Raw genomic sequence first — 20,622 nt, forward strand, 5'->3', positions numbered from 1 at the left:
TTTACACATGCCCTGCAGGATGGTATGGCAAGATGTAGTTTGTCTTCAGCCATCTGTCTCTTTGTCTTTGAATGTTCTCTCATGAGATGCATTTTGACTGTGCTGGGGTTGAAGCGCTGCTGAGGAGGCTGATGTTTGATGAGGTGCACTGAGACGAGGGGTAGGGGTGGGGGGATTTAGAAGCTCCATAGGGAGCTGAGATGACTAACTCACTACTCCTCCTAATCTAGGACAAGCACACCTAGACATCCTTCATGACTCTAATGTTTTACTCGTGTCGGGCCAAAAATATGTCCACTGAGGTTAGCCAAAGTGGGTCGCCCAACGGCTTTTTTTGGATCACAGAAAAAGAAATTGTGCCATCTAAATGATCGCTGTCTTCTAAAACCCACCCTGGATGGCAAAAAGCCTTCCCCGCCAGTTTATTTTTAAAAGTATCAAACTGGGTCAATGACGCCACAGAAAATGACAAAACCTAATTTCGACACTTTTTACACATCTTAAATGACAGAGTAGTAGTGCTGAAAACCCTTTTCCAAAACATTTTATTGGTCTTATAGAAAATAAAGTAAGCTGTATCAACAAACATACAATATATACATCAATAACTTAGACACCTCAGAGAATCACATTTAAATCCACAGTTGTTACTGTATATATGAATACATAGTACTTATCTACAGATTGCAAAAAGTACAATAATTTAATTTATAAATAGTTACAATTAACTATTGTCTGTTTTCATACAAAGTACTGCAATATTTTATTACAACCCATACAGAAAAATAACAAAACAGATTATTAACTTTGTATTACTCGCTTTAGTCAGATTTGTATACCTTTGAAACACAGACCCACTCCATAGAGAAGAGGGAAAAAAACCTGCACAGTCAACCATTTACAAAGCATAACTTCATGAAAAAAGCCAATGTCTTGAGAGCTATTAAAAATCAACTGCCACACAAGTGCTGCTATTTATCCTCTAACATGTTGCTCAAACAATACAAAAAACAAACAAACAAACAAAAAACAAAACAAGAAAAAGTCAAAACTAATTAAAAAGGAAATCTGCAGAACAAATTACAGTGTTAAGATCAATTTCAAATTCACACACACGACACATAATGAGAACAGAAATGTTGTGGATGATGCTACAGCAAAACAATGAGCATTAACGACTGGTGTAGCAGCAGAGGAACTTCAACCGTACACACGCGCGCGCGCACACACACACACACACACACAGAGGGAAAAAAAAATATTGCAAGTGGCCCTTGTGGCAGAATCCATCATAGCATCAACATTATTTAGTGCATAAATATCTAAATAATAGCAGTTCATTTCAGTTAAGATCCAAGTTTAATTAATGGATTTGTATTCAGGTGATTGAAGACCAGAGTAACTGAGTAAGGCTTGAGTGCAGCTGTCACGATTCCTTTAAAAACATTGACAGCTTTGTTAGCGGCTTTAACCAAGGGCCAGTTGCTCTCCCACAGAGGGATGCGAATAAAACATAAATAAATAAAAATCTACAAAACATCAAGAATGATTAAAGAACAGACCTAAACTCTGACAATATTGATTACTCTTACATCTACTCTTTCACACCTTTCCACTGAGTTGCATATTAAGGGTCACTTTTTCACAATGGTCATTAATACCTACTGTAGCTACATACTATACAGCTGTATGTGAGAGAAAGAGAATCATCCCCAGAGGAGATCGAGAGATTGGTCAACAGTGCCACTCGAACACCTTAAAGACACTTGACACGAAAAAAGATTCACTCCACAAGACTGCCACAGCAATAAGGACGCCAACATTGATACTGGGCTATGTCAAGAGTCAGGTAATATATATTTTATCCCACAGTTAACCAGTCAATGCAGATAGCTAAGCATGTTGACAAAGTGAGGCTAGGATACGGACAGTATTACCAGCACTCAGACCTCCGGCATGGAGTTTCACTGAGGCGTATCGTCTGAGAGCGGCTGCAGATTAACACCTCAGCCGACACTTTAAGACGTTCTGACCAGCAGGAGAGGGAGATCTGGATGAAGTGCATTCTGTTAATGTCATTAAACATCTACTTTCACCTTGAGGTGTAGACCTGCTTCAGTGTTAAATTCCTTTTAGAGGACCAGCAGAGTGATGCAACACTTGGCACAGAAGGAGCTCTCGCTGGCAGCTGTTGATTGTAATTCTACATAGTCGTACTGTGCCTCTTTCTGAGTGTGGATTGAAGCCCTTTATGACATGCTTATTAGAAAAAAAGGAGAAAAAAAAAAAACAGAAAAAGAACAGAGCTGCCATCCCCACCTTCTTGCCTCTCATCTAGAATTGTTTGTTCATTTTAAGTGACCTGTTTTGTCCTGAGCAAAACAAGCAGGAGCTTAGTGCATACAAACCTTCAGCCAAACCCTTCTGCTTTTAATCAGACAATCTGAAGACCAGTGGGTAGATTTAGAAGAGTGATGCTATACCTCTTTGAGGTTAACCTTGCAGCAAAATCTTATTTTTACTAGCGTGACAAGGTGCAAGGTTTGTCAACAACATTTGCAGGATAACCGCACGCCCACAGGTAAATTCTAAAAGATAGCTTTTAAGGGCACTCTATGCCTGCAATGTAATTTACACCAATGATGTTGCTGGAATAATAATAATAAAATCCTTTACTTCCCGGTTACAGAGGATGTTTTTAGAGGGCATCCAGCACTAGATGCAACCATTATTCAGTTATCACTTTACGCTTCAAAAAGTCTTTTGACTTCATGTTCACTAATGCCATTTCATCAAATTCTGTCATTCGTGGCTCAATGTGGTAAACTCGTAATGACAATATGATTTGTAACTAACACCAAGGAAGCGGAGGATATCACAGATGCCAATACGCACAAAGACAATTGACCTTGTTTACACCATCTAGTTTAGCTCTACAGATTTGTTTTAAATAGCACAGCATTGACATCTATACAGTGAACGACACTGCCAACTTGTCACTTACACATCACATCACGCGCTACCCCACAGTACGCGCCTAGTCACTAGAAAAAGCTATCAGACTTTAATAGTAAGCCACTTTCGGTACAATTGCAAAAAAGATGTCACAGGATTTTTTTTTTTTACATTTTCTTTTTCTGTATTTCTATAAACAATGGAAGGTAATCTACCTAGTAATAAAAACCAAGAAGTCAACTTTAGACAAAGTTTTCTACACCTTAACAATTCAAACAGTAAAGCTCGTGTAAAGATTTTCTTTTGGAAATATCTGACGGCCCTGTCAACAAGTAATTACAAAAAAACGCAATATATATCTTTTAAACAAAATCAACATATTACCTCTATGAGCAAAAATTATGTTTCAAAATGTTTGTGGATTTCACCGTCCCCACAAAACATGAGGATATTACTGTAATAACATTCAGGTTTTCAGATATTGTAGAAGAATCTTGTCATATTGGAATGGCACTCAGCTCTGGAACAACATCATTAAGTGCTGCTGATCTTTTTTAACGTTTCCACCTAAATATGCAAGACCTCTTTGTATTTTCAGTGCATACATATATATTATTATTGCATCTACCAGTCATTTTGAAAATGACAAGTTCACGGAAGCCTGTCGCAGATCCATAAACAGAAATGAATGCTATATTTGGGAGCATCATTTCATGCTTATATTCTCAACAGACGACCAACAGAATCACAAATTGGACTAATTTATGAGTTTGGGGTTTGTCAGGTTGTTTCAAAGACATCTGTAGCATTAAGACCAGAAGTCAGTTATCCCAATTTAAGTCAGTGCATAATAACAAGCAAAGGGCTTCTTAGTGAGATATGTGCTGGCTTTTCCTCCTCCCACTCTGTACTGTGGATCTTGTGAGGAATAATGGATCCAATTTATTTTCTTACTGGTTTTGACCACCTGTGAAACTGTATCGATGCTAGTTCTTAGGACGGAAGAGACTTAAGAGCCAGATTTTAGGAAAACTGACATAAAAATCTCAATCAAAACAAGCAAACTTGATGCAGTCTTCTTCAATTTTCCACTTTCTAAATGTTTCAATATTGCAATATTTCTCCTTTGTTTATGGGACAACTGTATCGTCCTAAATTCTAGAGTTTGATTTTTATTACCCTGCTGACAGGCCTGTTAAAAAAACAAAAAACAAAAAAAACCAGACTGGTGTGTCGTTCTGTAAGAGTGAATTTGGAAAGCATATTTTTAGTGTTAGCTCCACGGTTAAAACTGAGAACTCACACAGGCATTCCTGTGCCATGTTACAATGCACTGACTAGTTTAGCCTTAAACATCTTTCTTCTGCCCTTTCTGCTACTACGACCTAGCCTCCGTTTTGGATTTGACGATGGTGATGACGCTGGTGGCAGCTACTTTACCGGGGATGAGGGGACCTATGACAGAAGCCATAGGTCCCCTTGCTGAGGTGACAGGGTTGCGGGCCACAGTCCTGGCAAAGCTCTGGAGGGCCTCGTACTTTGAACGCAGAGCATCCAGCTCCACCTTCATGCTGGCATTCTCTGTAGCCAGCTTGTCCACTTCCTGCTGCAGCTGAGCCTTTTGTTTTTCGAGCTCCTCTTTCTGGGTGACACGCTTTACTCGGCAGCTTGCGGCATAGCCCCGGTTCTTCAGGGTACGTCGCCGCTGTTTCAGCTGCAGGATTTCTTCCTTTGACATCCCCCGTAAATGCTGGTTCAGCTCCCGCACCGACATGGTCACCAGCTCGTCATCTGTTAGGCTGGTGCCATTTTCCCCCGGCTCCCGCTTCACCTGTGCGTGGAAATTAGTTAATGCTGATCCTTTTATTAAAAAATAAAATATTATATATACACATAGACATTTGGCCACACAGGTTACCTTTAAGGCCTTGTTTCCCTTGTTTGTGGTAGTCATGCCACGAGAGCAGCGTCCACCTGTACTACCGGTTGATCTGTGAAAAGAAAAGACAACATATGAAACAAGAGTACTAGAAAAGAAACTTAATTTTTTTTCTGCCAAATACACATTGAAGTATTTTCTGATAACAACAACAGCAAAAACAAAAAAAGAAACCACATGACTAAATACACAAAATACAAAGTGGGTCAAGGACTTCAGACTTCCTTCTAAGTAATTGGAAAAACTGGTACCTGGACTGTTCATGCACTTATAACAAGAACAAATAACTTTGCGGTATGCATTTCCAGATGACATTTAATTGGTTGGCAGCAATTCAAAATTATTTCTTGGAAAGCAAAACCCAAAACAACACAAGTACAAACTTGAAGTATCATAGGCACATTTCAAAACAGAACAGATTTGGGCCTTTCTACAGTGCATCCATCCTCAACCACCACACATTCACAAAAGTATATGGGGCAGATTTTAAGCTATCCAGTCTAGACAGTCACACCTGTCTAGATTTGGCCTGTGTCCAACTATAATCCTATAAATCAATGAGAAAGCAACCCACTGTAACTACTGCAGAGCCCTCCAGAACAACAGGGCTGCACTGCAGTTTCTTCTGTCATGTCTGCACTGAGGGAACCACCAAGAGAAGCTGCGTCGGTGAGAAGTCCAGCCTACTGGTATTAAGACAGACAGAAAGTCAGGTGAATTCCATCGTGTGAGCTCTGTCACAGGATAAGTATGTCCTCACATACACACACACAGACACACACAGCTGTGGCCCTGAGTGCTTTACACCACACACAGTAAATGCTGTGTCAGCAACACAGACACCCACCACAGTCAGCCCAGCCCAGCCAGCACATTGCCTCGGTAAGCTGATTTACACAGCCCAGCAGTGTGTGTTTATACTGAGCACATAAACAAATGCTAGCTCTTAGAACTTTTTTTTAACACATCAAAACAGGAAAGAAAGCATCTGAACAAAAGAATGTAAAAAAGAATTACTGTCAGCGTGTGCAGAAGTTTGCAGCATGCGTGCACATTAAGCTAGTCATCAGGGAAATTCATGTCGTCTGCACAGAAGCTCAGTGAGGGAAGAAAAGAAAAACAGATGAGTCGGAGCTCCAAAGTGCACTAAGATGGCCAGGATATTTCCATGGCAACAAAAGGGTGCTACAGGTGGACCGGTCACCTGAGCCAAACAGGGAGAGACAGCCGCTTGTTAAAAATGACCTGAATACGACACTATCACACAGGCTGGGGACATAACATGAGGTCAGACTGTGACTTGAATTCTTGATGCTTTCACTTCAAAAAAAAAAAAAAAAAAAAAAGTCCTCTGGCTTCTTATAAAAACAGAAATGTTTCTCTGCGCTGCAGACGCCCATATAAAAAGCTTTTCACGCTCTGCACAGGACTTTTCAAATGTGATACTTTCATCCCTGATGGGCTGGCTATGAATAGCTGTCTGATAGTAACACGTACCTTTCACTGGCCTTTGTGGTGACTCATTTCCAGTAAGCATTTGGACCACAGATGCAAAACATAATGGGATAATGGTCTGCCTGATGATGCACAGATAATGGACAAATAGACAGGAAAGTACTACACTAATAGCTACTGGGATGAGACTAGGAAAAAAAAAAGGTTGCATCTTCCAAATTTCATATTAAGCCTATCATTTTCCCCTCAGTAGCCTAGACCCAACATTGTTCAAAAACCAGTTGGAATCTTGAAAATGCAGAGAGATGGCACACTGTCCAAGTTGAGGGGGCGTATTCTGTCACACATCTGTGTAGGGTAACATAGTAGGCATGGTTTGGCACATTGAAAGCTCACCATATGACACTGTGGAAAGACTTCACCCAGGCTGCAAGCCTCCAGCACAGGCTGCTGCCAACAGACGGCTACCAATGACAGGGCATGGCAGAACAACACAGACAAGGTCCAATGCACAGCTGCTCCCTTCCACTACCAGGCTTGTCATACCTCACAGAGACAAAGAGGCATGCTCACACAAACACAGAAACACAGGCAAAGAAAGGAAAACACACCTATAATTTCCCATAAAGAATGACAGGGAAATTTCAGACTTGGTGCACTGATCTGTTGGAGAATGCCCTTGCATTTGACAAAATTATATGGAGAGATAGTCACAATTTAAAAACAAAAGACACTGATGTCTTCCTTGCACTAATATATTAGCTCCTATTAATGATTTCACGTCTTTTGTGTTTCTAGCCGAAGGAGCGGGAGGCGAAAGCTGCAGCTTGGAGTGCGGGGGCATCGGAGGTAGGGAGCAAGTGCAGGGACATAGACGTCTTTTGTAGATGCTTGCTGAATTTTTATGAATCGCCTGGAAGAACGCTGACAAATCAGAGCTGATTGCTTGTGGAGGAGAGACATCACACCCACAGGAAATAGAAAACGCTGAGTGTGGTCACAGAGAGAAAGAGAATGTGTGAGAGAGAAAAAGAAAGAGACAGAGAGAAAGACAGAGAGCGAGAGAGAGACACAAAGAGAGAGAAAGAAAAAGAGAGACAGAAAAACAGAGAGAAGCCTTATGTAAAATGCAGGGTCGACAAATTTAGAGGAGCTTGAGAAGAACAGGTTGAGAGAAAAAAAAAAAATCCTGATCTCAGCAAGGACCAAAACCAAGGTGCCAATTAGGAAGTTGTGAAGTTGAACTAACACAACGAGAGCAACCCATCCAACCTTCAAATGCGGTCTTTGTTCATCTGAAGCAATGCAGTGCAGCTTGCAGAGGTAGGGTCGGCTTAGGTTGACTCTGAAGAAGGGAAAGGGGGTTTACAAGAAAAACAAAAACAAACAAAAAAAAACTCCAACAACTCGAGTGCGATAAATGCTGATGTGACATGATAGGTCCGGCCCTCAGCCTGTGGCATCCTTTAATGATCTCGTCCCCTCTGCAGGATCTCTCCAGGGGAGATGCCAAGGATGGACACCATTAGCCAGGGGACTCTTTGTTGAGGGGGAGTCGAGGCTACAGCTTCGACACACTGCATCCCCTGATGAATATTTATTACTGTCGTTCGCCGCCTAAGGTGGGGGTGGGAGACGGGGCGGGGGTGGGAGGCTGAATAAAGATGCTCAGGAGGTGATTCTTCAAGGATACATCCAAGGCTCTTCCATCAACGGCTGTCTCAAAATGGCGGTGGGCTGTTGGGGATGGGGAGGGGGTGGGGGTGTATTTCTGGTACCGGAGGTGGCACACATGGTGGTTCAGGGCTGCAGGGAGGGCCAGCTCCACTTGACAGCAGTGTAACAAGATTATCAGGGCCATAAGAGCAAACAAAAAACCCCAGCAACCTGCCTCGGAATCCAGATTACGACAGCGCCTGCTCTCTGAATACTAAACACGGCTGGGGAAGGACTAACAGGGTACAGGGTTTGCTGAGACAGGACAGTGGATGGCACATCACGCAACTAATCACATGCACATGCATCCGCACAGTGACAGATCACCAAAACCACACAAGCACATACAAATTTAACTTGTCATGATCAATTCTTGAAAAGAAGCGTCCGAGCACTGGGCACTGGCAGCTTGCTAATGAAGTGAATAAAAGTAGACGGTGGAGGTGCATGCTGATGAAAGACTGTGTTCAGGGGGAAAAAAAAAAAAAACACAAGCAGCATCCAACAATGGCAACAGAGCTCTGTGAAACTAACAGCTGAATTTCATCTCACACCAAACAATACATTTCAACAATTTTCACTCCAAGAGACCACGATGTGGCTCATTTTGATCATATGCCCAATTTAATTTCTTTTCCTTTCTGAAACCAGTGTAGACTTGTAAAGAAAATTTGCACAGTTTGTACAAGACTGAATAACTAGAGCTGTGGCCCAGATGTAAATTAGGCCCGACAGAAGGGTGATAGAATGTTTAGCACCATTTTCAATTCATTGTCTTTGCAAATTCTGCATATCTTTGATGATTAGCTAAACAACAAAAGGAGAGTGCTGGCTGTAAAGTCAGTACGATCACCTATTCAGTTTCCCTGATCAATAATGTATAAGACCTATAGCCTCTCAGTCCATTGTCACAGACCTTCCAGGAAACAGAATGATGGCAATGACAAAGAAACTGAAAAGCACATGGTAAGTGCCTGAAAAATAAAAGAAATGTCAGTCCTTTCTTATGATTGGGCTTTATTATTTTCCACTTACTCTTTCCAGGTTGACATATTTAATGCAGTGAGCCAACATTTTCACGCTGTACAGCCAATCTCAAGACTTTATGCCTAATCAGAGCCTCTGCTCTTACTCCCTCACTTCTAAGAGAGTTGAAAAGATCGCCTAGATATTCAGATCTAATCATTCCTCCCGTCAGCTGAGCTAAGTCAATTATCAAGCAAGCTGCATGTGTCGGGCGCCATTTAACTGCAAATTAAAAATCAGACTCCTCTGATAGCTCTGGAAGAGATACTGGAAGAGTGGTATGAACTTGTGTGTGCAGAAAACAGTGTGCGAGTGCGTCTGAGAAAGGTACGACGGGAAGAGGGGAGGGAAGCTATTAACTACTAAGTATTCAGAGCGTGAAATAAGAGTGACAAAAAGAGGGAGAGGGGAAATCATTCAGCAGCTTTCAGAGGGAAATGTGATATGCTTGTAGTAGAGGGGAAATACTAAGCCAGTGCTTTTGACCAGCAGAGGTTCTGGGCAATGCTGAAATAGCAACTAACCAAAATTGCCAGCTTCCCGTAATAACTGACCCCTAGAGCGTAGGGTTAAACTCCACCTGCAAAAGTCTGTTAACAGTGTCTGAAATTTACTTTAACTGGCCAAGCGCGCTTTTAATCTGCTAAAATAATAAATCGACCTTCGTTCATATATTCTATACGTGTTTCTAAATATTTTGTTGAGATGCAGCGTCAAGTGACAAACATTTATTTATCAGGGGCTAATCAAGTCAAGCATGAATAGTAAAAAAAATTCTAAACTTTTCACATCAATCTCCTCAATAATGTAATCGCTTTCTAATGCTTCGTCTTTTGCATGAATCTAAGAATTTAGGCTCCTGTTCAAAAAAGACTCCAAAGCCCAGCCTTAGTCTGAGTTATGATTAGACGATTGGTTAGATAGTTAGGGTTATACAAAAATGTCAGGGTCAGGTCTTTGTGGAATACTGGTGAGGGAAAAAAAGCGTGCGTGTGTGTGTGTGTGTGTAAGTGTCAAACTTTGACAGAGAGGGAGGAAGACAGAAGCATATGAGTGATCCCAAAACACAGGAGAGACCCTAAGCATCGCTTTAATTTTGGTTTGGAGAAAAAAGAAAAAGAAAAAAAAAAGAATGAAAAATGCCACCGTGGGGGACTGTCCACTAAGATTTACTCACCAAAATAGAAAATCCACCTACATTTGGTGCATGGGGGGATGTTAATTCGTGACCATGTCTGTACATCATCCTCACACTGCTCTGGTTGGCAAATACTGTCATATTAGATAAACAGAAGCATCCTGAATTTGACCTTTATTAAAAAATGAAGCACTGATAACCAAAAAACATCAAACCACACAAAAAAATTAAATAAATCCACAATGATATAAATGACTAAATGATTAAGTCACTAAATTATTGGATAAGGATTAAGTGACTCTGCTTTGGAGGTTTAGTTTTCACACATACTGTTATTAAAGATGTGAGAGAAAAAAAAGACGTAAGAAAGAATTGGTACCTGCTGTATATCTAAAGAAGGGAAAAATCTGTTATGTTCCCTCCAATTAGATTCTTAGTAGGACCAAATTTTATGTGGGAAAAAAAAGAAAAAAAAATGTTAATACAGCACAATGGCTTCAAGGTAATACTGCATTTCCATAGTCAAATATGTGGAATTTCTTTCTCCTATGTTTGTAAAATTTGTGCCAACAAAGTAAAGACATTTGCCAATAAATTTTTTCCTGTCTGATATTAAAGTCACAGGCACTTATCGTTTCTCATTTCTGATAACCAGGCAGACTCTAGGCAAAGAAAGGAGAGTTTGATGAATACAAATAAACTGATTTTATGTAACCTAGTTCCCTTGGAAAAAAAAAAGAGCGAGAAAAAAAGTCGTATGTAGAAGCTAGCAGGCTATACTATGAAGAATAACATGTGGCACATTTATGTCAGATTTTTGCATCCAGTTCATGTCTCTTAAAGTGAAAGCATGAATCACTGCCCTTAAGGGATTGTATATTTTCTTAAGTCACTGATAATGGGAGGTTTATTTAAAGGGACTTGTTTGTACTAACCAATGTTTTGATACATTAAAAAAAATCTATTTCCATGTTCAGCAGCTGCTATCTACTGAAGCCGCTCTGTTGGTATAACCAGTAGGACAGAAGAGGAGACTTCACTGGCCTTTCACAGTATCTGCCTGGAGGACTTGATTAAACAGGAAGAGAATAGCTCTTGATACTTCAGCCTTGCACTGGCAGAGGAAGTAAGGGTTGCAGGCAACCCACACACTGGCAAAATATCTAGGAGGTTCACTACACTGGTTGAATTTATATTAAATGCATATTGCATTGACCTAACACAACCACAGTTTTGTGCTGCTCACAGAATTGATAGAGCAGGTCAATACGTTTCAATGTATTTCAAGTAAAAGAATATCAAATATGTGAGCTATTTTACTTACTACCGATGCACTGATATGATTTAAAACAGTCTTCTCCAATAAAAAAACCAAAAACAAAAAAAACAAACATCAAAATAAACAGATCTCAGCAGCATCATCAAAAAAAAGAAGGAAAGAAAACAAACACGGATCAGTGCATTTTCTCCTGTGGAGAGCTTTGATTCAAATGCAGTGAGAGAGCAGAGTTATTACCTGGAAATATCAAAGATGCTAATTTCTATTAATAAGACTGCCTCTGCTCTTTTCAAATTTTGGTAAGTGATTGATGAGCCCTGTCTACAGGATATTTGATGGCGTCTCACAGCTAATGATTGCCCCACAAAGAAAACAAAAACAAAACATAATTTCACCATTAAAAAAATCAACATATTTCGAGACATGAAAACTTAAAAGAGTAAACACGCATACAACTAGTACTGTTCCTTACTGTAATCCTTACTGTAATCCTCCTTAGACATTCCTCACATATTCTCACATAAACTAAAGCTTGTGATACTTAAAGAAATTATCAATTTTAACAATAGAGAAAGGGGAGGAAGAAGATTTCTAAATTATCTTATGGCTGAAAAGATTATTATATACCGCAAAGGTCGCTAAATTGATCCTCTAAGCACCCAGCGTATTTGTCCACAAATGGTGAAATATGATTTCTCTGCGTAGGACAGGAGCTTGAGCTAAATAAAAATGAATAAATATCTGAAAAGACATGAAGTAAATAAATGACTGCTGTATTTAGCAAAAGAGGCTGCCCAAGGACAGCTTGCATTGATTTTCTTTTTGTCACTTTTCATTTGTAACTGTGTTCACAATCACAGAGTGATTGGAGAAATAACGACCTCCAATTTGTAAGTAAGATTAGTAACATTTTGTCAGCTTAACACAGGTAAAGACTGTCAGACTGTTAATTTTAAATTCTGCTGTATGTAGAGCATAATTTAGCGTAATTTTATGAGGTACACGTTTTTAGGAACCTATTAGTCATTTGCAAAGAATGTTAAGTTCCTCAAATACAAATGAAGGGAGCACGCACACACACACACACACACACACACACACACACACACACACACACACACACACATCCAACTGGAACATATCCTAAAACTCTTGAAAATCCAATAAAAGTGATGCAGAGTGACTCACCAATTTAATTTGACTTAGCTTCTTACGCGGGTATGACTAAAATCGCTTGTTGTTAATGTCAGTTTACAACTGATGTGTCCCACACACGTATTAGCCAAGATAAAAGTAGGTTACATGAAAAACCAGCGGCCAGCGCACAGCTCTGTGTGCATGCTCACCATGTTCTGTCTAATATTGACTATTCTAAATTATGAACAAACAGAGAGCAGTAATGAACATGCCAAGTGTAAGTCAAGTTCCAAACAGAAATTCATCAAACACACTCTGACTGGATGAAAGTACTACTTTGAGAAGTGGAGCGGGCATATCGCAATGCTAAGCAATCATAATCCGCACTACACTTGCAAGAGGTTTCATCACCAACATTCCCTCCCTATTGCAAAAAGGGGGGGAGAATATATTGATCTTTTTCTCCCTTCCTTCCGGGCATTCCCATTGCCCTGTGCAGCTTAAGCAGCACTTTTGTGGACAAATCCCACATTTGTGTTCCTTTCTGGAGGCTATAAATTGTCCTGAATAGGCGTAACTACTCCCAAGGCACAGCTGTGTTGGCTATACAGAGGTGTTGGTGGCCAGACTGTACTCTATGCAGTGTAAAGTCTTGCCTCATGTTTCGTCAACCTCACATATCCTCTTCCACCCTCTACTGCCTGCCCATTCTGAGCAACACCACTGGGTATAAGTTGTGCACTCAGTTCACCTCTATGGTATCCAGCCTTGCTTTATCTTTACTACCTCAGTGAAAGAAAAGATAAATCTAAGCACTGATCTACGCCACTCCCTGCCTCCATCCACACGCCACTGCCAGCCCCACTGGACTCTTATATGGACCATCATCTGTTCTTGTTACCTGCAGAGAAAGGCATAGATGAGCATTACACTTTATTGCAAAGCCGGGCTTCTGATGTGGGGCTGGCCTGTCTGCTAAACACACTTCAATGCCCTGCTCGCATGAACAGAGATGATGAAATAAGTTGGGTATCTGAGCAAGAATGGGCAACTTCTATCTGTTTAGCCCTGCCTATATGGGCTCAACAGTTTCCAAGGTGACTTTTCAAATTGCACACACTCTCCATGGATAATTCATTACCTGCGCCCTCCATAAGTGTGCACTCTAATAGGCAGCAAATTTCATCATGTCACACATAGGGAAACAAAGGCATCTGCCAACCCAAAATTAGAGAAATGACGTGTTACGCTGCATTAAATGATAACAGAAAAAAGCTGGTTCTCTATGGCATTTAATCACTGCTCAGCAACAAAGACGAAAGGGCATTTACAGAATGCCACATTTACCATTTTATAGAGATGTTTCAAACACTACCCTGATTTGGGTGGTGTATTTTTTTTTAACTTCCTATACATCACATAATTACACCTGACCTAGTTTAAGCATCCACTCATTGCAGGGCTATATAATAGCAACACACGCATAATATCTGCTTATCGTGCATTTTTTTTTTAAATGGATCTGACATCGCAGTTGACACCTAAGCACTTAGTCTAAATATACTCGCAGCCTGTTTGTTGATGTACATCATGACAGTGCTGCCATAAAAATGCACATTATCAGCTGAATGTAGATGAGGCTATTGATAAATGCATGATGGTCATCACTTGATGCTCATGGCTTGACTGACTTGCAGGAAAGATCAGCACCATTTCGATCCATCTCCCTAATAACGGTGGCTTGGTGATAAACATCGACCCTTATCAAGCGAGCAGACCTTTGTCCGGTGGTGCCATATTTCGGGGTGGATTCTGAGAACGTCTAAATACATCATTGTGATGATTCAGCATGATATAAAATACCGCTACTTGTTTGCAGGCTCTGACAATAAAACAATGCTGTGTTGTTAACTGCTTGGCTGTGGCATTAAAGCCAAGGGCGGCTGGTTTGATTTGGCTCTGCCATTGTTACAATTTAACTAGTGGTTAAATGAATTGTCACTTCAGGTGAAGCAATTCAATTCGAAACGATTGGTCTGAGAGCATTTCCTGGAAGATTAAAATCAATGCATTGATTAAAAAGAAAAGAAAAAAACACAAAGATCCGCGCAGAATAAAAACAACACATTTCTCAGATCTGACAATCACAACCGCGTCTATGACAGAAATGTCACGAGAGAATAACACAACCAACCTGGTCTCGCTAAACCGCTGGCTCGGCTCGCGCTTGCTCCTTTTTTTCCTCCACAACGAGGTGATGAAGCAGCAGGTTTGAGCAGCAAGAAGCGCATGAGTTGACAAACCACCAAAAGAAAGCGTAGCGGCACAGCGGACACCAACGCGTCCCTCGCAAACTATTTATTTAAACGCAAAAGAAAGGAAAAAGAAGCGACCTAACACAGGGTCGCACGGTTTTTGACATTCCACGACTCTTCTCGTCTCCAGCCTCTCAGCGCCTGCTCGTGAAAAAAAAAAAAGTGGCAAACAACTCCCCGCCTACAAAACAAGCAAGCGAGGAAATCCCCGTGTGCTCAGTCTTTCTACTATTTGTAGCAATACAGCAGCGAGAGCGAATCCACAGCTCAGGGAGGGGGAGTTACCCCTCAAGCGCGAAATGGCTGGCTGGCAGCCCCCCCTCCGCTCTCTACTACATGAAAATCACATTGACACGTTTAATTCACAGCTCGCGCGCGCGTGTGTAAAAGATTAGCTGCCATCTCACCGTAGTAGGAGCACTAATGTTCTCGGTTACAACCGAGCATTTTATGTGGAAACTTTCAAAATAAACCCCCGAGCTGTGTCAAAACGTGTGCTGACCACTTGGATAATCAGGGCACTTTAGTTTGAAATGTTTCTGATGTGAGAAAGGCTAACTTTACCAGGAGGCTAGCTATGCTAACCCACTAAGCTAGCCTCGGCCAGCTTGACAGCGGCGAGGCGAAGGCATGCACACTCAGCATAACAACAGCAGCAGCAGCAGCTCTGTTTGCTTTACGGGCCCACCTGACTTCAAAACGACCCCCTCCGAAGTTGTAGCTGTTAAAGTGCTCTTCTGAAACCTAACATCCGAGGCACAGCTGAATTTCGGCTCCACTAACAGAAGCGACGGCGCTTCCAAACGCCTGCTCGTGGTCTCCTTGTTGATTCCTTTCTCTTGTACCGAAGCCAGACGTCATCGTGTTTGGTCACGTGCCTCCATTCATGAAAGATTTTCTTTGCTCGCAAGGGGGGAAAATGATAACTAAGAATACAGCTTCCTTTGTTACATTGTTACTTATACTTCCTGTTGTGACTTAGAATCAGCACTGCTGGCACTGTGAGCACTGGCACAAATAAATCACAACCACAGAATTAGTTAAATGTCTACATTTAATAATAAACTATTTTGAAAATACACTCATTTGGAGTACAAAATAGAGCATTTTATCAATATCTGTAGTATTGCAAAACATGATTTTGGTACACAGTACAATACAAGCTGCAATGGGATATCACCTCGAGGAAAAAAAAACAGTTGTGAAGTGAACCTCTTTGGCATGAAACACGATCATCAGAAACAAGGTTTAGAAAGCCAGAGAAGAAACCGATAGGAGCATTTTTATTCCATGAGTCAACTAAAATACCAGGAACAGGGATATAAAAAAAAGAAAAAAAGCATTTCATGGTAACGGAAATGGAGATTTTCTTACCAAAGGAAGCTTGAAATCTTTTTCTTGTTAAGTCTCACCTCATATTTTAGGTAATTTACTTACTTAAGTCAACAACTACCCGGCAGTAGTGGTTGTAGCATATAGCCGGATCATCAGTGATATGACAAGTTGTATTCAAGTTTGCAGTTTCTCCACCTGGCAGGTTATTTTATTTCTTTTTGGTCCTGGAGCTGGTGCTGCTGTTGAACATACTGATCCCACGAGATCTGACTCCAACAGCATCTGGAGTGACTCCCGGTTGCTGCAGCACTTGGTCCAGAGTTGTCTTCTTTATGGCAGCAGGGGAAATCTTCTCCTGGTCAGCCAAATACTGAAGTTCCCTTTTTTGAAATATAAAAAAGTAGGAACAAAAGAAGATAAATATACAAGTTAGAATGGATAATACATATTAATCACAGCATAATAAATCAGTGTAGTAATAACTTCAACACTAGGTGATATGTAACCAGAGAAGCCACAATTTAAAATGATTTGTACATACATAGCTCCATCTGCTGTCTGAATAATAAACTTTAAAAAAACATAGTCACCCTTTGAGCAACTGAGTGAATTGCTTTTCTTTTGTGTCTTATGACAGGAACAACAAAAGTGTTTGTCTGTTTGTTGAACACCTCTCTCGCCAACCTACCTCGTCCTAACGCAAGAAGCCTCCACAGCATTGATGAGCAGGCTGCGGAAGCCACCACTCTCCATAACATGTAGGGCGTGGATCGTGGCGCCCCCTGGTGAACACACATTGTCCTTGAGCTGCCCAGGGTGCTGCTCCGAGTCTAACAGCATCCGAGCAGCCCCCTTTGAAGAAACACAAAGGAAGCGCCACTGATTGATTGCATAAAATACGCCATGTGATAATGAACATTCAGACTGTGTCAAAAGCACAATGGGACAGGACAAGCTGCAGGTCACACATAATTGAACAGTATTCCTTTAAACCCAACTCATAGGCACTAGGGGGTATTATAGAAACACAGCAACATCAAACCAGGATCAAAACCTAGAAAAAAGTATATACTCCATCTATAACGGACATACCAGCAGTGCTTGGGCTCCGAGGCGTACAGCCAATCTCCTGTTCAGGCCCATTTTCACACCACCATCAGCAAGCGCATCTACAGCTGTGAAAGCCTGCAAGGTCACAATCATCAACGTTACTATGATGGAAAGAGAGGCAAAAGAGGGCAACAAGCCGGAGGGCACGTTTTTCACAAATGCTGCAGCTATGGCAGATTTGCAAAACACACTGATAAGTAGAACTGACTCACATAAGCAGGGCCGCTGCCGCTTAGGCCAGTGACTGCATCAATCAGGTCCTCTTCCACCTCGGTGCAGTAGCCGACACTGGCCATCAGCTGCTCCAGGAGCTTTCCATCCTCCACATCTGCATAGCTTCCTGTAGCATAGACAGTGGCCCCTTCACGGACTACCACTGGAGTGTTGGTCATGCAACGTATGACCTTTGGAGAAGTGCGATACTGCTGCAGCTTCTACAAAAAGGAGCAATGCGCTAATTCAGTGACTTCATTTGAAGGGATCATGAATGAAAGTACCGGTTTAAAGTTTCTTATAATGGATGGATACAGCAAGCAAAAACAGATTCGATGTATGTATAGGCGATGTGAGCACTGAAAAATATGAATCAATAGAGTTTATAAGACTTTAAGTTATGCGTCTAAACCCTCTCATAGTATATCTTAAGTGTGTTAAACTCATAATCATCTGGATTATGATTTGCATTACCGTAATGTTTTAAAAGTAGTACTATAATTAAGTGATCTAGTGTTCATACAAGCAGGGTACACACCAACTCCTACGATGCACTATACCATGTCACTACAAATACTAGTAGATAATTACTATATTTACACCAATTGACTTATTCAAACTAGTGTAACAAGCAGCTTGAATAGGAAGGGGGGGGGGGGCTTAAATGTGTTTAGTTTGTAATTTTCCCACCAAAAAACACACAACATGTAAACATGACAGGCTATGACTTGCCTTTTCTATGGAACTGATTCTGACCCCTGCAGCACAGGACACAATAAGGTGACGGTCTTCGATATCTGGTCCAATCTCATCGAGGACAAAAGGAATGATGTGGGGCTTCACAGCCAGGAAGAGAACATCAGTCCTGCTCACTGTCTCCTTGTTGCTGGTAGTGAAATTTACACCCAATTTCTGTACAAATGGACTTCTTTTAGTAGTTCTTCAGACAGGTAAGATACATATTCATAATTACACAGAGTCACTAATGGAATGCAGCACTAATATAACAGACTACGCACCCGTAGTTGCTGCACTGTGGGGAGATCTGTGTCTGGAGAACTGGCTGTGATTTTGTGCGTGGCAATCACGCCTTGAAGAGGGGAAAAAATATCCAGAAATCATTTCGGTGCCTGATTGCAATCTACATACATCAAGAATACAAATGAAATGAAATTAATGCACATATGGTTAAAGGTATGTTTCGAAATTCACCTGCTGCCGTGAAGCCTCTCACCAGAGCGTGGGCCAGCTGGCCCGCTCCTATAAAACCCACGCTCATTCTGCCTGTAGGTACACACAATTTAAAACATTAAATTTAACGTTTTGTCTTACAAGTGACATATGAACCAAGAAAGGATGAGTCGTGTGCCCTTTTTACAGCTCCGACACGCAGCGCAAACATAATCTTACTTCCGTATTATTCACTGAGGGAGGGCAAGGCGAATCCTGGACACATGATGGCAGCAGCCATGACGCTAACATTCATTACATTTATGAACAAACAGAAGAATCTCTAAGCTGACAGACAGATAGACCAATACCAGCTCTTCATAAATACCTGAAATTACGACTCTGTCAACGTGGCCCAGGTTATTAGCGCTGTAGCTTCTGCAACAGCGACCAGAAACGAATTTGATTGACGAGGCTTGCGAGCCAGTGAGCTTTCACTCTTAGCTTACGCGTAACATTTTCAACCAATCGCAGTGGCAGCAGCGTTAACTTTGAGGCGGGGTTTAAATTGCATCAGGCTGTGCTGCTGAGAGGAAAAGCTGGTTAGGAGACGCAGTCGCTTTACTGGCATCTACCGGCGAAAAGCTTGGAAAGACATGTCGAGATGGAGGCGCTCAGACATAACATACATATTCTGAGCAGATAAAGTGCAACATAGTTAACAGACGGATGTAAGTAGTAACTCCGAGTTAGGCGTTTCAGTTTTTTTCTCTTAAGTTTCTTCATTATATGGTCGGTAAACCTGTTTATATCTGTTAGCTATTCAACACTAGCAAGTAGTTACTGTGCTAATTGTGGTTGTAATGATTAAAGTTGTGTCATACAGACAGGTCATAGCTTTTTGTCGAATTAAAGTGACTTACTGGCAGCAATTAGCAAGTGTTTTCTGTATTAACATGGTGAAATAACAGTAAAACTACCTCATTTTAAGCATATAGTATAACAGGGTACAGCATATTTGAGAACATTAACTTTAATTCGACAATAACGGTATTTCCTGTCTGTATGACTCGAAATTTGTGCCGATAACATAGAGGGGTTTTGTTGTTGTTTTGTTTTTAAAGTTATTTTGCGACATGGTATATTAACATACAATAAAATAATGTTCACTTTTACCTTGTTTATTTTTTATAGAGGGGTGGGTGGATATCCCAACCATCACAGGGCATATAGATATACAGGGCATATAGATAGATAGATAGATAGATAGATGGGTTATCAGCACTGCCATGTATTTTCTGTATTAATGTGGTTAAACTAGCAGATTTTTAGCATTAAAGTAAATCAGTAAAACAAAAAGCAACATTATAATGCTTTTAAAAAAAAAAAAAAAAAAAAGCTAAACATTCTAAACTACATTATACTTTAAAACCTACATTATTAGGCATTAATTTTTATAAACATTTTATTTAACTCATTAGCTTCTCTAAAATTGTAGGCCACATGTAGGCTAAACAAGCTAGCATATGCTGCTTGATCTTTTTTTTTCTTTCTGCATTTTATGAACAATCAACACATTGGAAAACCTTTATTTTTTAAAAAGAGAAAAAATGTTACGTATTGGCGAATCCCAGTCGATGCTAAATTACCAAGTATAAAGAAAAAACATGAAATTGTGCAAATAGTTTCACTGGTAGCAGCAAATTACCCTAGAACATGAAAAACACTGTGTATTTAAGTCCTACTTTATGCAAAGAAGTGAAAGAAGGCCAAACGAAAACATACACATTTTATTAAACACAGAACAGAGTACAAACATGGGAAAAAGAATGTT

At 40.7% G+C, this 20,622-nt stretch overlaps 2 protein-coding genes across 3 annotated transcripts; both read right to left on the bottom strand.

Moving 5' to 3' along the window:
- Window positions 1-535: 535 nt before the first annotated feature.
- LOC134626255 (transcription factor MafG) lies at window positions 536-15,808 on the bottom strand. 2 transcript variants are annotated; one of them, XM_063471896.1, is made up of 3 exons: window positions 15,649-15,808; window positions 4,874-4,946; window positions 536-4,786 (listed from the first exon to the last, which is right to left on the bottom strand). In XM_063471896.1, exons 2-3 carry the CDS (start codon window positions 4,907-4,909, stop codon window positions 4,334-4,336), a joined length of 489 nt encoding a protein of 162 aa, XP_063327966.1. In that variant the 5' UTR covers window positions 4,910-4,946; window positions 15,649-15,808; the 3' UTR covers window positions 536-4,333. The 2 variants fall into 2 exon arrangements, with proteins under 2 accessions (XP_063327966.1, XP_063327967.1); XM_063471897.1 differs by lacking the exon at window positions 15,649-15,808 and adding an exon at window positions 14,840-15,609.
- Window positions 15,809-16,027: 219 nt separating this feature from the next.
- Window positions 16,028-19,234, bottom strand: LOC134625436 (pyrroline-5-carboxylate reductase 1, mitochondrial). The gene is made up of 8 exons (XM_063470654.2): window positions 19,177-19,234; window positions 18,831-18,902; window positions 18,638-18,708; window positions 18,351-18,530; window positions 17,618-17,839; window positions 17,388-17,480; window positions 16,984-17,147; window positions 16,028-16,675 (listed from the first exon to the last, which is right to left on the bottom strand). Exons 2-8 carry the CDS (start codon window positions 18,895-18,897, stop codon window positions 16,504-16,506), a joined length of 969 nt encoding a protein of 322 aa, XP_063326724.1. The 5' UTR covers window positions 18,898-18,902; window positions 19,177-19,234; the 3' UTR covers window positions 16,028-16,503.
- Between the last annotated feature and the right edge of the window lie 1,388 nt (window positions 19,235-20,622).

Source organism: Pelmatolapia mariae, linkage group LG4 (genome assembly GCF_036321145.2).
Source record: "Pelmatolapia mariae isolate MD_Pm_ZW linkage group LG4, Pm_UMD_F_2, whole genome shotgun sequence".
NCBI lineage: Eukaryota > Metazoa > Chordata > Actinopteri > Cichliformes > Cichlidae > Pelmatolapia > Pelmatolapia mariae.